Source organism: Dendrobium catenatum, unplaced genomic scaffold (assembly GCF_001605985.2).
Source record: "Dendrobium catenatum unplaced genomic scaffold, ASM160598v2 fragScaff_scaffold_1209, whole genome shotgun sequence".
In the NCBI taxonomy this organism is placed as follows: domain Eukaryota; kingdom Viridiplantae; phylum Streptophyta; class Magnoliopsida; order Asparagales; family Orchidaceae; genus Dendrobium; species Dendrobium catenatum.
In genome coordinates this window covers 148,834-165,574 of record NW_021319671.1, presented here as the reverse complement: position 1 = coordinate 165,574, position 16,741 = coordinate 148,834, and the positions used below count along the sequence as shown (strand labels likewise).

At 38.3% G+C, this 16,741-nt stretch overlaps 1 protein-coding gene across 3 annotated transcripts in view; it reads left to right on the top strand.

Moving 5' to 3' along the window:
* The first annotated feature begins 5,019 nt into the window (after nt 1-5,019).
* Nucleotides 5,020-16,741, top strand: part of LOC110101567 (phospholipid-transporting ATPase 2) — an 82,632-nt gene continuing 70,910 nt past the window's right edge. For 2 of the 3 annotated variants that reach the window (XM_028699027.1, XM_028699026.1), the window contains exons 1-2: nt 5,020-5,291; nt 6,961-7,156. In XM_028699027.1, the coding sequence (XP_028554860.1) occupies nt 7,017-7,156 (140 nt within the window). In that variant the 5' untranslated portion in view covers nt 5,020-5,291; nt 6,961-7,016. Of the gene's footprint in view, nt 5,292-5,620; nt 5,819-6,960; nt 7,157-16,741 lie in introns of those variants that run through there. The other variant, XM_020829521.2, reaches the window with a different exon arrangement.

Genomic DNA, 16,741 nt, shown 5'->3' with positions numbered 1-16,741 from the left:
GTTTATAATCTTAAATGAAATATGTTGAATACTGGTGTGAATAAACAAATTAAAATTTTCTGGAATTTTAAATGAATTATTGAATTTTTGTAATTTTGGGATTATTTAAGTACATTAATTAAGGGGCCAAAAGTTGAGCTTTAAAATTAAATTGATTCTTAAAATTTTAGTATTTTTCTTAAATATTAAACCCTAAGATGAGTAATTAGATTATAAGTTTGCTCAATTTGAAAATTTTTATATTAAACTGTGATTTTTTTAAGTTTTAATCTAGTTTTGAACTATAGTTAATCGGAAAGTTGACTTTTTGACTTTGACTTAATTTTGGAGGTTTGACATTTTTATAAAATACTATATTTTTATTGGAATAGAATGACACTAAGTTTTATTGATTTTAATTTTTAGGGAATTACTTAGGATTATTCAAAGTTTGATTATTTTTGAAAATTTTAAAATTATTTAATTAGGGGGATTTTAGAGTTTTGATTCAAATCAATCTCAAACTCCTTAAAATCACACTCAAAGGTTAGAAATGACCTAAGGGGATGTTTCCAAGTGTTCAAGGAATTTTTGAAAATTTTAATTATTTTTAATTAAATTAATTAATTAATTATTGGTTTTCTTTAAAAATTAAATTAAACTTAGATCAAAAGTCTAATCAAAGGGCTTTAATTTATAAGTTCAAGGTTCAATTATAGGCAATTAGAGATCTTATGTAAATTTTTAGGATTTAATATGAATTAATTAAGGTTATAGGTCAAATCTAAGTATTGATTTTGGGTTCCCTAATTAGTGGACCAAATGGGCCCCAATTTCAATGAAAATTGGGCTATGACTCCACCTGAAGTCAAGGGCCAAGCCCACTAAATTTGGGCCCAAATTGATTCATCTAAGTTGGTCAACCAAACCACCTAAGGTAACTACTAAGTTATCTTAAAAAAAATCTTAGCTCACAACTTAGGGCAAGGGAGGGTGTGCAATCAGTGGTTATAAAGTCCCTATCTTAAACTTAATTAACATAAAAAATCACATATCCTAAATCTCATTGGATAGATCATTGCATCAATTTGAACTTAGGGGGTTCAACCATGAACCCTAAGCTTAAATTGACATGAAAGTGCCCTTAAAAACATCAAATAGATGGGAGAAATTTTGGGCATGTGTTTAAAACGCCCAACATTTATCTCACAAAGTTTCAAGCCTTGGAGACATATGACTAACCACAAATGCCAAAATATAATAAATGTAATTACTGGAATTGAGATAAACACGTGCAAAATTATGGCTTGGAACTATGGGGCTTTTGAAGATCTCCCTGAGATCTTTCCAATAAGCCTAAGAACTCTTAATTTGATAAAGTGGATCAGGAGATATTATTTTTTGAAGTTTCCCTCAATTTCTTGTGAAATTAAATCTAGATTTACGCAGCATCCAACATTTTACATGCGGGCGCCATTCGATTGGCCAGCCAATTATTGCGACTGGCTATGTAAATAAAGAATTAAATATAGTCATCGGATCATTTATCGAATGTTACAATTAAACGGACTTTGGAATCACGGGATATAATCCGAATTGTTGATTGAAATCAACTGTTAGGATTATATCTTCAACCTCAACCCGAAGTCATAGACGTTCTACGGCGTGATCCTATAGATCCTCTGGTGAACTCCTTCGAAATTTCACAGGAAGGATCGGGACGATGAAAGCTTCCAATTCAACGGTGAAAATCTATTGGATTGAAAGTTTACTTCACACTTACCTGGACTACCTAGCTAGGGAGCTCGGGAAACAGTGTAATAAACCCCAACTAATGGGTCTTTCTATTGAGAAGCTTCATGGAGAGATAACGAACATTTCTCCTTTAGATATCTCGGTCGAAGGATCATATGAGGTAGGAGTTCGAGCCGAGAGCAAAGAGTTTTCATTTGAGTTTGCTCATGATGATGGCTAGGGACGGCTAAGAAGCTAGTGAATGCTATATGATTACTCAGAGGGCTCTGTGAATCGATTTCAAAACACTGGGAACCAATGGGTACTTTTGGGTGAGGGAGCGCTATTCAAATTGCCCCGTGGCCATGTATGACTGGGATCAGCTGGGCATGCCTTTGGATGGCCGCCAAGTGGAAGGGTAAACCTCGGTAGTCATTTCGAGCTCAAAGGAGTTGAACACGCCTTGGGGAACGCTTCGCGACGCCGTGAAAGGGGGGGGGGGACCATCGGAGCTCATTCTCCATTCGTTCCAGCCGCAAGTTGAGTCAGTTTGAGTTGGAAAGGATGTTGAAGATCAGGCGAGCATAACCAGGGGCTCAATTAAGAGCCCAATTCAACAATGGGGCTTAGGTTGACCCAAACTTGCATGATTTGGGTCAATCTAGGTCGAGTATGGGGTTGGGTTTGGTAGGGGAAATAAGTTGAGTCATGGGACATCAAATACAAGGGAAATTCAGCTTGAAGTGGACTGTAGAGGAAATGGGCTCAGGTCAAAGTGGTTTTGACCATTTTGGGCTAGCCTAGGGGTTTAACCAAGTCAACCCAAGGGTTGGGCTGACCTGGGTAGGTGTGTTAGACGTAGGCCTAGGTTGGGAAATGACTCAACCCTTAGTGGTTTTGATCACTTTCGGCTAGCCCCAATTCCTAACCTAAGTTGACCCAAGGGCTAGGTCTTGGGTTAACTAGGGTATAAGCAAGGGGTTATAGAGAACCTAATGCAACCATTAGTTTGATCCAATTTGACTTAGAGTGGAGTTTGGCTCAAGAGAGACCTCTCTTTGGGTACTTGGGCTAAGCCAAATTGCTAACCCAAGTGAGCCCAAATACATGGGATCTCAAGGAGGCTTCCCTAGAGACATAATGGGTCATCCCATGGGTTTGAATGGATTTGAAAAAGCCTTGGTTAAGGGGTTTGAAAAGGTTTGAGGTATATGGAAGGTGTGGTCAAAATTGGTTGATTTGGTCAACCAAGTTCAAGGGTTGGGTCCATTGAATTCAAATTGATTATATGAACTCAATGGAATTGGTCTCAAGCTAAGAGAAATTCTTTTGGTTTGAAACGAGTGTTTAAATCCTTAAGGGCCACTTTGGTTAACCATGATTGACTTGGTTAACCAGGTCAAACTAAAGGGTGTGTTTGGGTTCAATGTTTTCCTGAGGACATTTAGGATTCATTGGAATATATTTTGAGGTTTGATATGGCTAGACCATGTTGAATTAAAAAAAAAAAAGCCAAAAAATTCCCTTAAAGGGTATTTTTGCCATTTTGTCCCCCTAGTCAACTATGGGCCAAGATGGGTCGAACAAAGTGTAGATTACTGATCAACATGTCATATTAGAGGTTGTGGATGTGGTTAAAGGCTTTGGGGAGAGTTCCAAGGTCAAATTCCACTGGATGACAAGTCTAATGGCATAGACGGTAAATATTTAAAGGTTTTGCATCTTTTGGAAAATCAATTCAGTTTATGGGGTTAGGAGCCTCATATTGAGCTTAAATTTGGTGGATTGATCTTAGAGACATGTCTAAACAATATGCAATTGATAGACCCTAAATCAGAGGTCATTTAATTAAGTTTCAAGGTAGCATAAAAAATCATCCAGAAAGGGTTTCAGGACCTAGGTCCTTAACCTTGAAATTTGGTTGGGAGTCTTGAATTTGGATATTTGGACTTGAACAATTGAGTTTGAAGTATCCACATCAATGATAATCAAATAAATGACTGAGATTGATTGGATATGACATGAAGGTTGATTGCAAGTTGGTTGAAAATATGACTAGAGATTGAATTGAAAAGTGGAATTGGATTTGATCATTATTAGATTGGATTTTGACTAGAACCTGTATGATTGTCAAGTGGACATGTGCCAATCATTGGGTTACCAAAAAGAAACGCACGTGGGTCCTAGTGACCTCATACATAAATGAGGTTAACATGGTGTTTTCTCTTTATTTTCATTTAATCTCTATAACTTTCTCCTGTTGATTTGTTTGGAGCCACGATCATTATTAGTAGTTATTTGGCATCACAAACCTTATTCAAACATTTATTCAAATGTGGTTTAAACTTGGTTTACACATTATAAAAATAAATGTTTGAATGCATTGGGGTAGACATCACTTGATCGGTGATGAGTTAGTTCGAATATGATGGTTCAAGCATAATTATTAGAGTTTGCATGACCAGGGAAGCCATTGGGGGACCGACATGCCATAGAGCTCATTGGGGAAGACATCATGGGACAGACATGTGCGAGGAGAAAAGGTTGCTAAGGAAGGCACTATGGTAGTAGCGTGTGACAGAGATTGCTAGGGATGGAGGCCTTTAGAGAATGCATTGAGTGTCACATCCCGGGATATGTTTGGAGCGACGATGATTATTAGGGGTTATTTGCCAAAAAGTAGGATTTAACAAACTCTGTAAATATGATTTTAATAGATCGCGATTATGTTAAATCCTCAAAAACTTTTTGGTAAGATAACTGTTAAATCCTGTTAAAGCCAATGAAACTATTTAACAAATATAACCCATAATTTAAGGCAATTTAAATTTAAAATAATAATTACTTGTTAATTAGAGTACTAATTATCTAATTACTTATTTATTTGTTATTTTAGTAAGTATTACATTATTGATAATTGAATAATTAATTATTTAGTTATTAATTAAAATAACTATCATTTATACTTCTAATTATTTTATGAATTATTTATTAGTTTCAATCTTAATTTCCATCAATAAATTACAATTATAAATAATATAATTCAAAATTTGGTTAATTATTAAAGCATATAATTAATGATTTATCGTAGTACTAATTATTTATTTAGGTGTTGTTTTAATAAATTATTTTTTAATAATTAAATTATTAATTACTAATTAGTTTATTTCACTGTTATTAAATTAATTAGCTATTTAATTATTAACTTACCTAATTAATTAATTAATTATTTCGATTTTATTTCAATGAGTTATTATTAACATATTGTGTTATATTTAAATGTTATTTACGTGTTTGTGTTTACTTTTTAGTTTTTACCTCTAGTCCGCTTCTTCTCTGCACTTCGACTAGTCTGCTCCGCAGTTCCTTGGCGTTTGACTTCGCCTGCTTCGCATGAGGTAGAGTTTTGAAGAGTCGCGTGCTTCGCCTCCTCCTCCGACGTTCCCTTCCCGTTGGATCGTTGCCTCGCCTACGCGTGCATCGCGGGAAGTAGAGTTTTGAAGCAGTCGAAAGAGGTTTCTTGGCCCCTTTAACGGCGTTGCTCCTGTCGGATGTCAGGACGGTAGCTCGCGGCACAGGTAAGCATCTTTCTGCCTCTCGCGCGCTTCTTCCTCCCAGTTCCGTAAATCCTCCGAACCCCAGGATTTAGTAAACCTGGAATTTACGCAAATAGGTTAAGGGCAGATTTATCTCGGCGTGAGATTTCGGGATTCTCAGATCCCGTTTGGTAGGATTTACACTATATCCTGCATAAATCCCGCATAAAATCCGGTTTCCAAACAGAAGGAGCTTCCGGTGGGCGCTCTGGAATTTCTCGTGGAATGTTGTCGCGCGCTTCTTCGTCCCAGTTCCGTAAATCCTTCGAACCCCAGGATTTAGTAAACCTGGAGTTTATACAAATAGGTTAAGGGCAGATTTATCTCGGCGTGAGATTTCGGGATTCTCAGATCCCGTTTGGTAGGATTTACACTATATCCTGCATAAATCCCGCATAAAATCCGGTTTCCAAACAGAAGGAGCTTCCGGTGGGCGCTCTGGAATTTCTCGTGGAATGTTGCTCGTAGAATTAATTCTTTGACGCTAATTGCTATGAGCATATGAATGAGTAAATATTCTCACTCATTTTCCATTCTTTTATTATGACCAAACCGCCTTTCTTTTTTCTTTTGTACAATTCATAGAACTTGATGGTTTATAGTGTCCAATATCTGCCATGCAAAATTTACTACTAATAATTGGGATGGCGCAATGCTATGCTAATACAACAGTTGATTTGAAGCCTTATGTTCGATTGATTCTTCTCATCCATTGCATGACAATTTATTTTTAATGGTATATTGTTTGCATGTTAGTAACATTTTCTCTTCCATTCAAAGGAATAATTTATTTTTAATTTGCTTCTTTAGATGAATTAGCGCTCATTTTTTTAAATTTGTTTTAGAGTTTTTGGGCCAAACAATCCATCGGAAAGCTTAGAAAATGGCCAATTGATTTTTCAGTGGCATCGTTTTTACAATGTTTTTCCTTTATCAATAGCGCCACGACTGAAAATCTGTTGGAAGCGTTTGGTAGCCTTTCATCAACAATCACGAGGAAAATCCATCAGTAATGACATCAATGGTTTTTTTTTTTTAGTTTTACAGTTCTTGTTTTTCTGATAGAATTTTTAGGTTAGAAATCCACCTGAAATCATATTTTGGATGACTCATCTTTCTCTCCAGATGGATTTCTCCGTTAAAAAATTAGAGATAGTATTGTATAGATATAAACATGCATTCATACATGGATATAAACATTCATGCGCATATGTGAATGCTTAAATAAAAGTTAGGTAAACTAGGAATATTGTTCACATCCATGTAATATATTTCACATGTACAATCTCATAAAATCACAAACATTTAACTATACATGGGAGGAAATTAAGCACTACAACTTGTCTATTTCCAAGATTGATGCCCTATAATAGCAGTTTATTTTTGACCAAATATTTAAGTCATATGTTCATATTGGATTCTTGCAGCAAGGATCAGGTTTGCAACAGAACTAAAAATATATGTAAATTGTATTGCAATACTATAGCAATTACTTACAGATATGCTACATTCCATTTTTAAATATCTTACAGATTATTATAGGCATCAGCAGTGTTACTATTTTACTTGTTTCTTTCCTGATTATTGTGTTGAAAGTAATAATGGTAATGTTTTGACTCTATTATAAATTCCTTTTCTTTTTCCTGATTAGATGGATCTTGATCTATTAATTGCCACCAAATAGCCTTTGGGTTGTAAAATCTTCATATGGTGCTGAAGTTAGCAATGAAACGCTTTGTATACATCAATGATGATTCCTTCCAGGATTCTTTCTGTGATAACCGGATATCCAATATGAAGTATACTATTTTGAATTTTCTCCCGAAGAATTTATTGGAGCAATTCAGGTTCATGTTTAGTTCTTTAATTTATTATAACTGCTTCATTTGTCTTTCATACTTTACTTCAATTATTTTTTTGCACCTTTGAATTTGCATTATCTTTGATTTTTTATGTTATAGAAACAAGAAACTTTAGGCAAGTCCAGAGTTTTAGTGAATGCACTTCTTGTTTATTAATGTGAGTAGCATGCTGACTTTTTTTTTGTGTTGTTGCTGAATCTTAATTGCAACCTAATGATGATTTGCACGCATCATCCTCCATTTCTAGGCTTTCTCATCTGTGTTTTTCAGGTAGTTCAAAACTGAAATGGTAAATGAGCAAAGCTACAATACAGCATCTCCTGGTTTCAACCAAAGCCCTACATGGGGTCCTGGTTGGGTACCCATTGGGTACACATGCTTTACTCGGACGGGCTTCACCCACCCACACCCACCCATGGTGACTTTCGGGATGTCATACCCACCTATACCCACCCACATTCCATGCTTTTTGAGTGCAGTTTGCCACAGATTGATGGCCTTGAGGCTTGTTTCCCTTTTGCTATGGTTGTAAACTTTTAAGAAGCATATCAGAATTTATCGTAGTCACAGCGTGGTTAAGTGCTGCACATTACGTAATGATGATTGCATTAATATAAGATATACGATGATTATTAATGCAAATTGATTTATCCCTTTATGTTGAGTACCCACCCATACCCACCAATAAGGCCATGGGCGTACCCATACCCACCCATACCCAATGGGTATGGGTGGGTACATGGGTGGGTGTGGGTATGGGTACCCAATGCAGGGCTCTGGTTTCAACTATAATATGGAAAGTAAGGGCAGCTGCTATAGAATGCAAGACATGTTTTGCACAAGACAAAACCAGAGGATACACCAAAGAATTGAAAGTCTCATATGGAAGGGTAAAAAATTGGAATCTTAGAAAATTGCAATCCAACTACAATGATTCTGGAAAAACAGGCTTGGGCTGAAATCAAACATGTACTGAATTAGGGAATTGGGAACAAGTTAAGGAATTTGATGAGTGCGAAATTAACTTGCTTGTAGTTTATGAAGCTAAACAATTGAAGGAGCCAAAACACCAGAGTAAAGATCCTTTTTTCATATACACCATTCTCATAGGCATGTTACATAAAAAAATAAACTAAAAATAGAAATAACATAACTAAAACAACATAAAAACTTAGTATGTCATCGTGTTGGGCTCAAAACTCAAATCATTCATTTCAAATGAGTACAAGTCTTCAGATGTCAAATCTGTCTGACTTGAAAAATCAACTCTGATAAATTGAGCGTTTGATATTCATCAATCGAATATGGATATAGTTACTGTGCTTAATTCAAGTTAATGCATGAAGCAACATAATGTCAATGCTAGTGATGAAGGTACCTCTGATATCCACCTTTAATAATAGGTACAATATATTAATGATAGTTTCAAAAGTAAAATGAGTAAGACTGTTTGGTAAAATGCTAGATCTGAATTCACGGAAATTTGTTTTTTTTGTTATCTTAAAAATTTCATTTTCATTTTTAGAGTAGAGTCAATCTTCATTAAATTTAAAGTTATCAATTAAGATCATTGTCAAATTTTAGGTTTCATTTTAGATTTAGATATGACTGTAGGTTAAAATTCAATTTCTAACTGAGGTTTAATTCATAGTTGATCTCATGATCAAATTAAGTTCAGACTAAAAAGTTCAGCTCTTGTTTTGATATAGGTTTGGGTTCATTTTCAGCAGTAGATTGACTTTTTATCTCTGAGGTTTCTGTTCAAATATGATTTCACGGTCAACTTTGAGTTTATATTAATTTTTAACTCCTGTGTCAATTTATGTTCGACATGATTTATGGTTTATGATAATAATTTTTTTACGGTAATTAAACCCATGTGACAATCCCAAGAGGATGATTTTAACATACCTCAATATTTAAAGAGCTGAATGGAACTTCTCGTAGTATTTTTTTACGAATTGCATCTTAATTCATTTTAAAATAATCTTAAGGTAAAGATGTTTAGAGACAAAACGGTAAACCTATTATAATATTCAAATGTACCGCATGCACTTTGTTCACTTGCAGATGCAATTTGTTCCGCACTTTGTTCACCTACTTAAACTGTCACTAAATGTCAAATGTCATTCTTTTAGTTTATATTTGGACCATATAGGTTTAATTTCACATGAAACAATTTGCTAAACTAATTATTGTCCTATAAATTTTGATTAATCACATTTAATTTTTTGGAATCAAATAAATGGCAACAGTTAAAGAAATATCAAAATCACCGTTGTACTTTGAAAAAAAATTCACCGCCATACTTTCCATTGAATGTAGGATTAGAATGCTGAACATCATGAAAGTGAGGTTGTATTAGCTTATAATCATAACCTACTTAATGTCATTTACATTGCATATTTTATTGTTTTGATAATTGTCCAATTATTTTTTTCTCACTATTAGCTGATATGATGCAATCATTGGCTCAAATACTATATGATTGATTTTTTTAGAGGAAATTCAGGATGAGATGCACTAGATCATGCAAAAGATCAAATTTCAAAATCCGATTCTTATTTCGGGAAAAAACTTTGTATTTCTGATTTAAATCATAAAACATGTAAAACTCACTCCAAAGATAGTTTGAAAGGACAGATTTCTGAAATCTTCCAAGAATTTAAGAGCAAACTAAAACCGCATAAAGATAATGGTTCATCTCGTGAAAGGAAAACTAAAGTGCAACAGACTAAAGTAATTCTCAATCTCACATGCAAAAAAATCACAAAACATGTAGATGAAATAGGAAAATGATATAAGTCACCAAAAAATTACATGCCACATAATGTTACAAGGAGGAAGCTATATACAGGAAGTTATTATCTAGGCTTGCTCCACGCTGGAAGTATTCAGATCCGTTAACATAAGTTTTTAGAGAAACATTATGCATAAATTGAATTTTTTCTTGCCTCAGGGTCCGTATTTATAGCCCAAAAAACCTATAATTGATGTTTTATGAAAATCTAGCCTAAAAACTGGTACTTGAAGAAGTTGAGATCTCTGCTGCTGTTAGCAGAGGCGAGTCGAAGGAAGCAACAGTGTGTAGTGACTAGTGAGCAGTGAATTCATTACTGTAGCAGAAATTACATATATATGTAGGTAGTGCTAGCTAATGCCTGCTTTACAAGTGCACAGTGCAGATGTAAAGGTTTGTTAGGATCTTATGGTTACAAGTATTCCACTAGTACTGCTGTATGTTATGAGTGTAGTGCTGAGCTGTCTTTGTATATGTTGGTAGTGGTGTTAACCGTTAATACACCCCTGCAAGTTGATGGTAAGTTTGAACAGTCAACTTGTTTCGTAGAATTTGAAAACGTCGAGTGGGTAGCGTTTTGGTGTGGATGTCGGCGACTTGGTCTATGGAGCTGATGAGAAGTATGCAGATCTCCTTGGTGTGAATGTGATATTGAATGAAGTGATGATCGGCTTCAATGTGTTTGGTTTTGACGTGAAAACCGGATTGTTAGCAAGGGCGATAGCGGATGTGTTGTTGCAGTGAATGTTTGTGGGTTGAGGAGTAGAAATACCGAAGTTATGTAGAAGACGGTGGAGCCATATGAGGTATGCTGTAGCTGCCGATAGAGACCTATATTCTACTTATGTAGATTAACGACAATTGTGTGTTGCTTTTTGATATTCCATGAGATCAAGGTGTTCCCCAAAAATGTACAGTAGTCAAATGTAGAATGGCGAGTGTCCGGATCCCCTACCCAGTCCACTTCGAGGAGGATAATGTGAGTGGGCCTTTTGTGATAGGAATGCCATAATGGATGGTACCTTTGATGTATTGGAGGAGCTTTTTGAGGAGAATAGAGTGTTGAGGAAGAGGTTTATGCATGTGTTGACATAGTTAGTTGACTGTAAAAGCGATGTTAGGTCGAGCGAGAGTCAGGTTTTGAAGGGAACCGATGATTTTGCGATATAAGGTGGGATCAGTCAGTTTGGAGGTTACAGATGATTGGGTAGGTGGTTTGGTGAAGTTAGGATTTGAACTGGATGTCCTTCATGTGTTCATCTGCCTGTTTTTTCATAACATGCTGTGCTCTCATTAGGTGCCTCTTCAACTCCTCTAGCACCCTATCTATTTCCTCCAAGTATTGCTCTACTGAAGAGACTGTTATGCTCCCCTGCCCAAAATGCACAAAGTGTTGGGGATCTCTGCCGTATAACACTTTGAATTGGGTCATCTGAGAAGTTGAGTGATAAGACGTGTTGTACCAATACTTTGCCCGCGGTATCCACTTGGCCCACATTCGAGGCGTTTCTGAAGCAAAACATTGCAAGTTTCCAAACTTCTATTGACTACCTATGTTTGCCCATCTATCTAAGAGTGGTAGCCAGTGCTCCTCTTGAGAACTATACCCTATAGCCTGAACAACTCCCTCCATAACTGATTGAGAAACACCTTATCTCGATTAGATATTATGGACTATGACCATGCAATCTAACCACCTCCTTGATGAATGCTTTTACTAATGTAACGGCTGTGTAGGGATGTCGTAAGGGAATGAAATGAATATATTTACTCAACCTGTCAACCACCACCATAATCACTGTGAACCCCTCAGATCGTGGTAGCCCATCTATAAAATTCATAGTTACCTCCTCCCATACTCCCATATTTTGTCTGGAAGAGCTAAGGGTTGAAGTAATCCCCCTGAAGCCATATCCATGTACTTGTTTCTATGGCATATCTCACACATAGCTACCAACTCCTCCATATCCTTATGCATCCCTTTCCAATACAATTATGTTGCGTACCTTTTGTAGGTCTTCTGCACTCCCGAATGGCCTCCAACCACGCTCCTATGAAATTCCTATAACAAATGGGGAATATGAACCGAGATTCGTGGCATCACAAACCTCCCTTGGTACAAAAGTCTCTCCAGCTCAAGGGAGTAGCCTGGGTGGTTGCTTTCATCCTTTAGTAAATAATTCCTAATCTTCATTAGCTTCTCATTATACATACTTTTTCTTTGATAGCCCACCAATCTACCATTAGTGGTACTGAAATGGCCATCTCTTGGAGCTCCCCCACACATCTTGATAAAGCATCAGACGCCTTATTCTTCAACCCTGGTTTATACTGGATCTCAAAATCATAGCCCAATAGTTTGGGCAACGACCTTTGATGCGTCTCAGTCACCATCGCTTGCTCTAACAAGTATTTCAAGCACCTTTGGTCTATCATGACGATTAAATGCCGACCCAACAAGTATGAATGCCACTTATGAATAGCTAACACAATGTTCATCAATTCTCTCTCATATTTCGACTTCAACCTAGCTCTGGTTGTCAACACCTGGCTGAAGTAAGCTATGAATCTGTGATTTTGCATGAGTACGGCCCCCAACCTATATCCTGATGCATCTATCTCCACCACAAAGATCTGATTGAGATCTGGTAGAGCTAAAACATGTACTGTGATCATGACCTTTTTTAGTCGCTTAAAGGCCTAGGTAGCCGCCTCTCCCTACAAGATTCTATCCTTCTTCAATTTCTCTGTCAAGGGCTAAGCTATGGTATTGTATCCCCTCATGAATCTTCTGTAATAACCAGTCAACCTTTGAAAGCCCCTCAACTCTATCAGATTCCTAGGTAGAGGCCACTTCTGCATCACCTCAATTTTGTTTGATCAGTAGCCACCCCCTCCTGGGATACCACATGCCCTAAGTACTCCACACTAGCCTGTGCGAAGCTGCACTTCTTTAGGTTGTCCCTCAGCTAATGCTCTTGCAGAACTCCTAAAATCACCCTCAAATTCTCCAAATGCTCCTACTCAGACCTGCTATACACTAGTATGTTGTCAAAGAATACTAATACAAACTTCGGGAGGAATGGTCGGAATACCTTGTTCATAAGGGCTAGAAAGTAGTAGGAGCATTGATGAGACCAAATGACATCACTAAGAATTCGTAGTGCCCCTCATGTATCCTGAATGCAATCTTCTGGACTTCCTCCTCTCTCATCCTGATTTGGTGGTAACCCGACTTCAAATCCATCTTGGTAAACACTACTGCTCCATGCAGCTCATCCAGTGGCTCATCAATCACTGGAATGGGGAACTTGTCCGGCACAATCTCCTTATTCAAGACTCAGTAGTCCACACAGAACCTCTAGCTTACATCCTTCTTCTTGACCAGTAAGACTAGGCTAAAAAAAGGACTCACATTTGGCCTGATGATCGCCACCTCCAATATTTCACGGATCAAATTCTCTATCTCGTCCTTCTGAATCTGGGGGTAGCGATACAACCGAACACTAATTGGAGACACCCCCTACCTCAAGGTGATGGCATGTTTCAGCTCCCTCTGTAGTGTTAGGCCCTGGGGTGGTTGAAAAACCCCCTTGAACCTTTGAATGAGTGGTTGTACTGAAAAAGGAATGCCCCCCCTTTCTCCATTATAATCCCTTCTAAGCTCTTCAGTTCTACCAAAATTTCTCCCCCCACCTCTTGTATGGTCCTAACCATAGACTTGAGAGATGCCATGGCCCTGGACAATCCTGCATCTCCTTGGATCACCATCCTTTTTCCCTCCACCACCAACTCTATCGTCAATGCTCATCAGTTGACCTTGATATCTCCCAAGATTTGCAACCACTTCATCCCCAAAATGACATCAGGGCTTCCCAAATCTAATGAAAGAAAATCCTCTCTCACATGGACCCCCCTGGAGATTCAGGGGCTGTTTGGTTGCCTGAATTAGGAGTGTAAAGTAAAATAAATACATGTATTTATTAAATTTGGTTGTTTGATTAATTTTGAGCGGAAGAAAAGAAAATCCTCAAAAGTATTAGGGGTGTATTATAGGACCTGTTTTGCGTGAATTAGAAACACGCTCATTTTGAGCGGGTTTTAAATACGCTCGACGATGCGTCGTTGCTGTTCGGTAGCGAACTTCGGCTTCATTGCTTCGAAGGAGGTGTAAGATTGCATGAGTGGCTTCTTCGGCTCCTTGCTTCTTATTAGACTTCGCTCCTTCGACGCGACGACCCTTTACCTGTCCGATCCGAAGTTGCGATGACGACGGGAGCTCGCAAGTTCGCATCATCTTCCTGTTCGGTTTCATTGCTCGCATTACCTCCCAGTTTCGCCTACATCAGTAGCAGAAACCTCGCTATCCAGAAAGCAGAGAATCATGAAAATCCTAATCTTACCTCCTCCTCTACTGAAGGAATTACCGACGTTGATACTTCCAATAAGGACAAGCCTGGTATGTCTTCACAGATGCTTGAGCAATTCTACTGGGAATGCGAGCACCGCCCAGACTACCGGCACACTCCCGCGGTGGAGCGTATTCTCGCCGATGATCCATTCTTCGAGAAGCCAGAGAACCTGACTCCAGAGAAGATCCAAGAGAACTTGAAGTGGTGGGAGGAGTTCAAAAAGAACCCTGTGGTCAAGTTCCTTAGGCGGGCGGAGGTAATAGCTGATAAGATCAACGAGATGGAGCTCAAGGAAAACGAGCATCCTTACCGGTGGGAAGATCGCAAGCTCTGGAAGGCTTTGCCGCATGTGCCGGGGCCGAATGGCCGGCCAATGCCAAGGAAGTCTATCAAGACGAAGAGGGAATCTGATGACAAGTTCTGGGATTTTGCAAGGCAGTTCTTCTTTGGCTTGTGGGGTTTCAGACAGATTAGTAATGGCATATCTTAAAACTTAAAATTTTTAATTAACTGTTCATTTGTTTATGGTGCAGCTGACATTACACCAAACAGGGAAGAAGAAAGAGGAAAGATTCTGATAGGTGCTATAAATGAAAACTGCAGATGAAATAATTGTCTCATTTGTGGATTATCACATAGTAAAATTTCCTCTATTTTTTGTTGTATATAATTCTAATTATTTATTATACTCAAAAGTATCATCATTAGTGTTGTATTATCTATTTTTGAGATAGGAAGAATTAATACTAAATGCATCAAGATGAGTTTCAAAGCTTTGAATTTCAACTGAGATTATTGCTGTGAAATTTAGGATAATTTTATACTCAGCACAATTCCCTACACATTCCTCTACCATCTCCATCTTTCCAGTGCCCATCATCACCCCATATCCGCTTGTGTCCATCAATTTCACCCCCAATCGGTCTACGACCAGATTGGAGGTAAAATTTTGGGTAGCCCCACTGTCGATTAGCATCACCACCTCCCTGTCTGCTATCTCTCTATTCACTTTCATGGTGTGATTCGGGGTGAACCCCACCACTGAGTTTATTGAGACTTCTGCCATGTCCAGATGTAGCTTCTCGTCTTCCTCTACCACTGCCCCACTCTCACCTCTCTCAATTTCCTCGTCATCACGCCTCCCTCCTCCAATCTTCTCCTTTGGGGCCTCACGTATGACCCCCTTGGGAGTTAAGAAGGTGGTGGTCATCCTGTATGACCCCCTTTAACTGCTGCCTCTAGCCCCCCTCTCTAGATGCTTTTGGTCCTCGACCAACTGTGAAAGTTCCATGGCCTCCCTCAAGTCACGTGTCTCATCACTCTAACAACTGCTGGGATCTCTAGCTTGAGCCCCTTCATGAAGTTCCCCTCAAGCACAGTCTCAGAAAATTGGTCCAGCCTGCTAGTTAGGTACTCAATTCTGTCACGGTACCCTGCCACAGTCCCCTCTTACGTTAGGGCAAAGAACTGCACATAGAAGTCCCCTCCAATTTTTGTTCGGAAACGTTATAGTAAGCAATCCTTGAACTCCCTCCAACTCCGAATGGGTTTCCTCATGTTCCTCTACTGATACCATGCCAATGCTTTCCCTTCCAAACACCGACTAGCTGCCGTCAAGTTCTCCTCCTCCGTCAACGCATTGACAGTGAAGTACCTCTCTATCTTGTAGATACACCCATGTGTGTCATTTCCCTCAAAGATGGGCATCTTCAGCTTCCTTACCCTTGTATTATTTTCGTTTTCCCTGAATCCTCCTTAGCCTCCCATTCCCCGAAAAGGAGGTGCTCCCCGAGTGTCACGATCTTCCCTTCTGCGCTCAAATCTAAATCCTTCTTTCAAAATCCCCCCTCCCCCTTTCAAAATCAACACACCGATGTTCATAATCCTCCCCTCTTCTTGCAAATTCAACACCCATTTGCTCATACCTGATACTCATCTCCTTCCTAGAAATCAGCTTTAGCGGAGGCATCCCATCTCCTCCCTCCAAAATCTCAACATCTTAATTCTCCCCTAAACGGATTAGGATTTCCATCACTTCCTTGGCCGCAGGTGGCTTCCTTCGCTTCAGATGTCGCCGTATTCGGTTTGGCTTCAAGCAACTTCTTTAGCATGTCTTCTACAACGACCAACTTTCCATCTATTTTTTCATGGATAGATGCAAATTGGTTTTTAAATCTGAAAATTTTTCCTCAAAATAAGATTTTAGTTGACCTAATTCTCCCTCCAAAACTTCCACTTTCATTCCGGGCATTGGTACCCTTAGTTCGACGTGCTCTGACACCAATTTGTTATGACACAGGTGCAGAAATTTAAATTCCAGCAAGCACATATCAGATTTGTAGGAGAACACCTTGATGG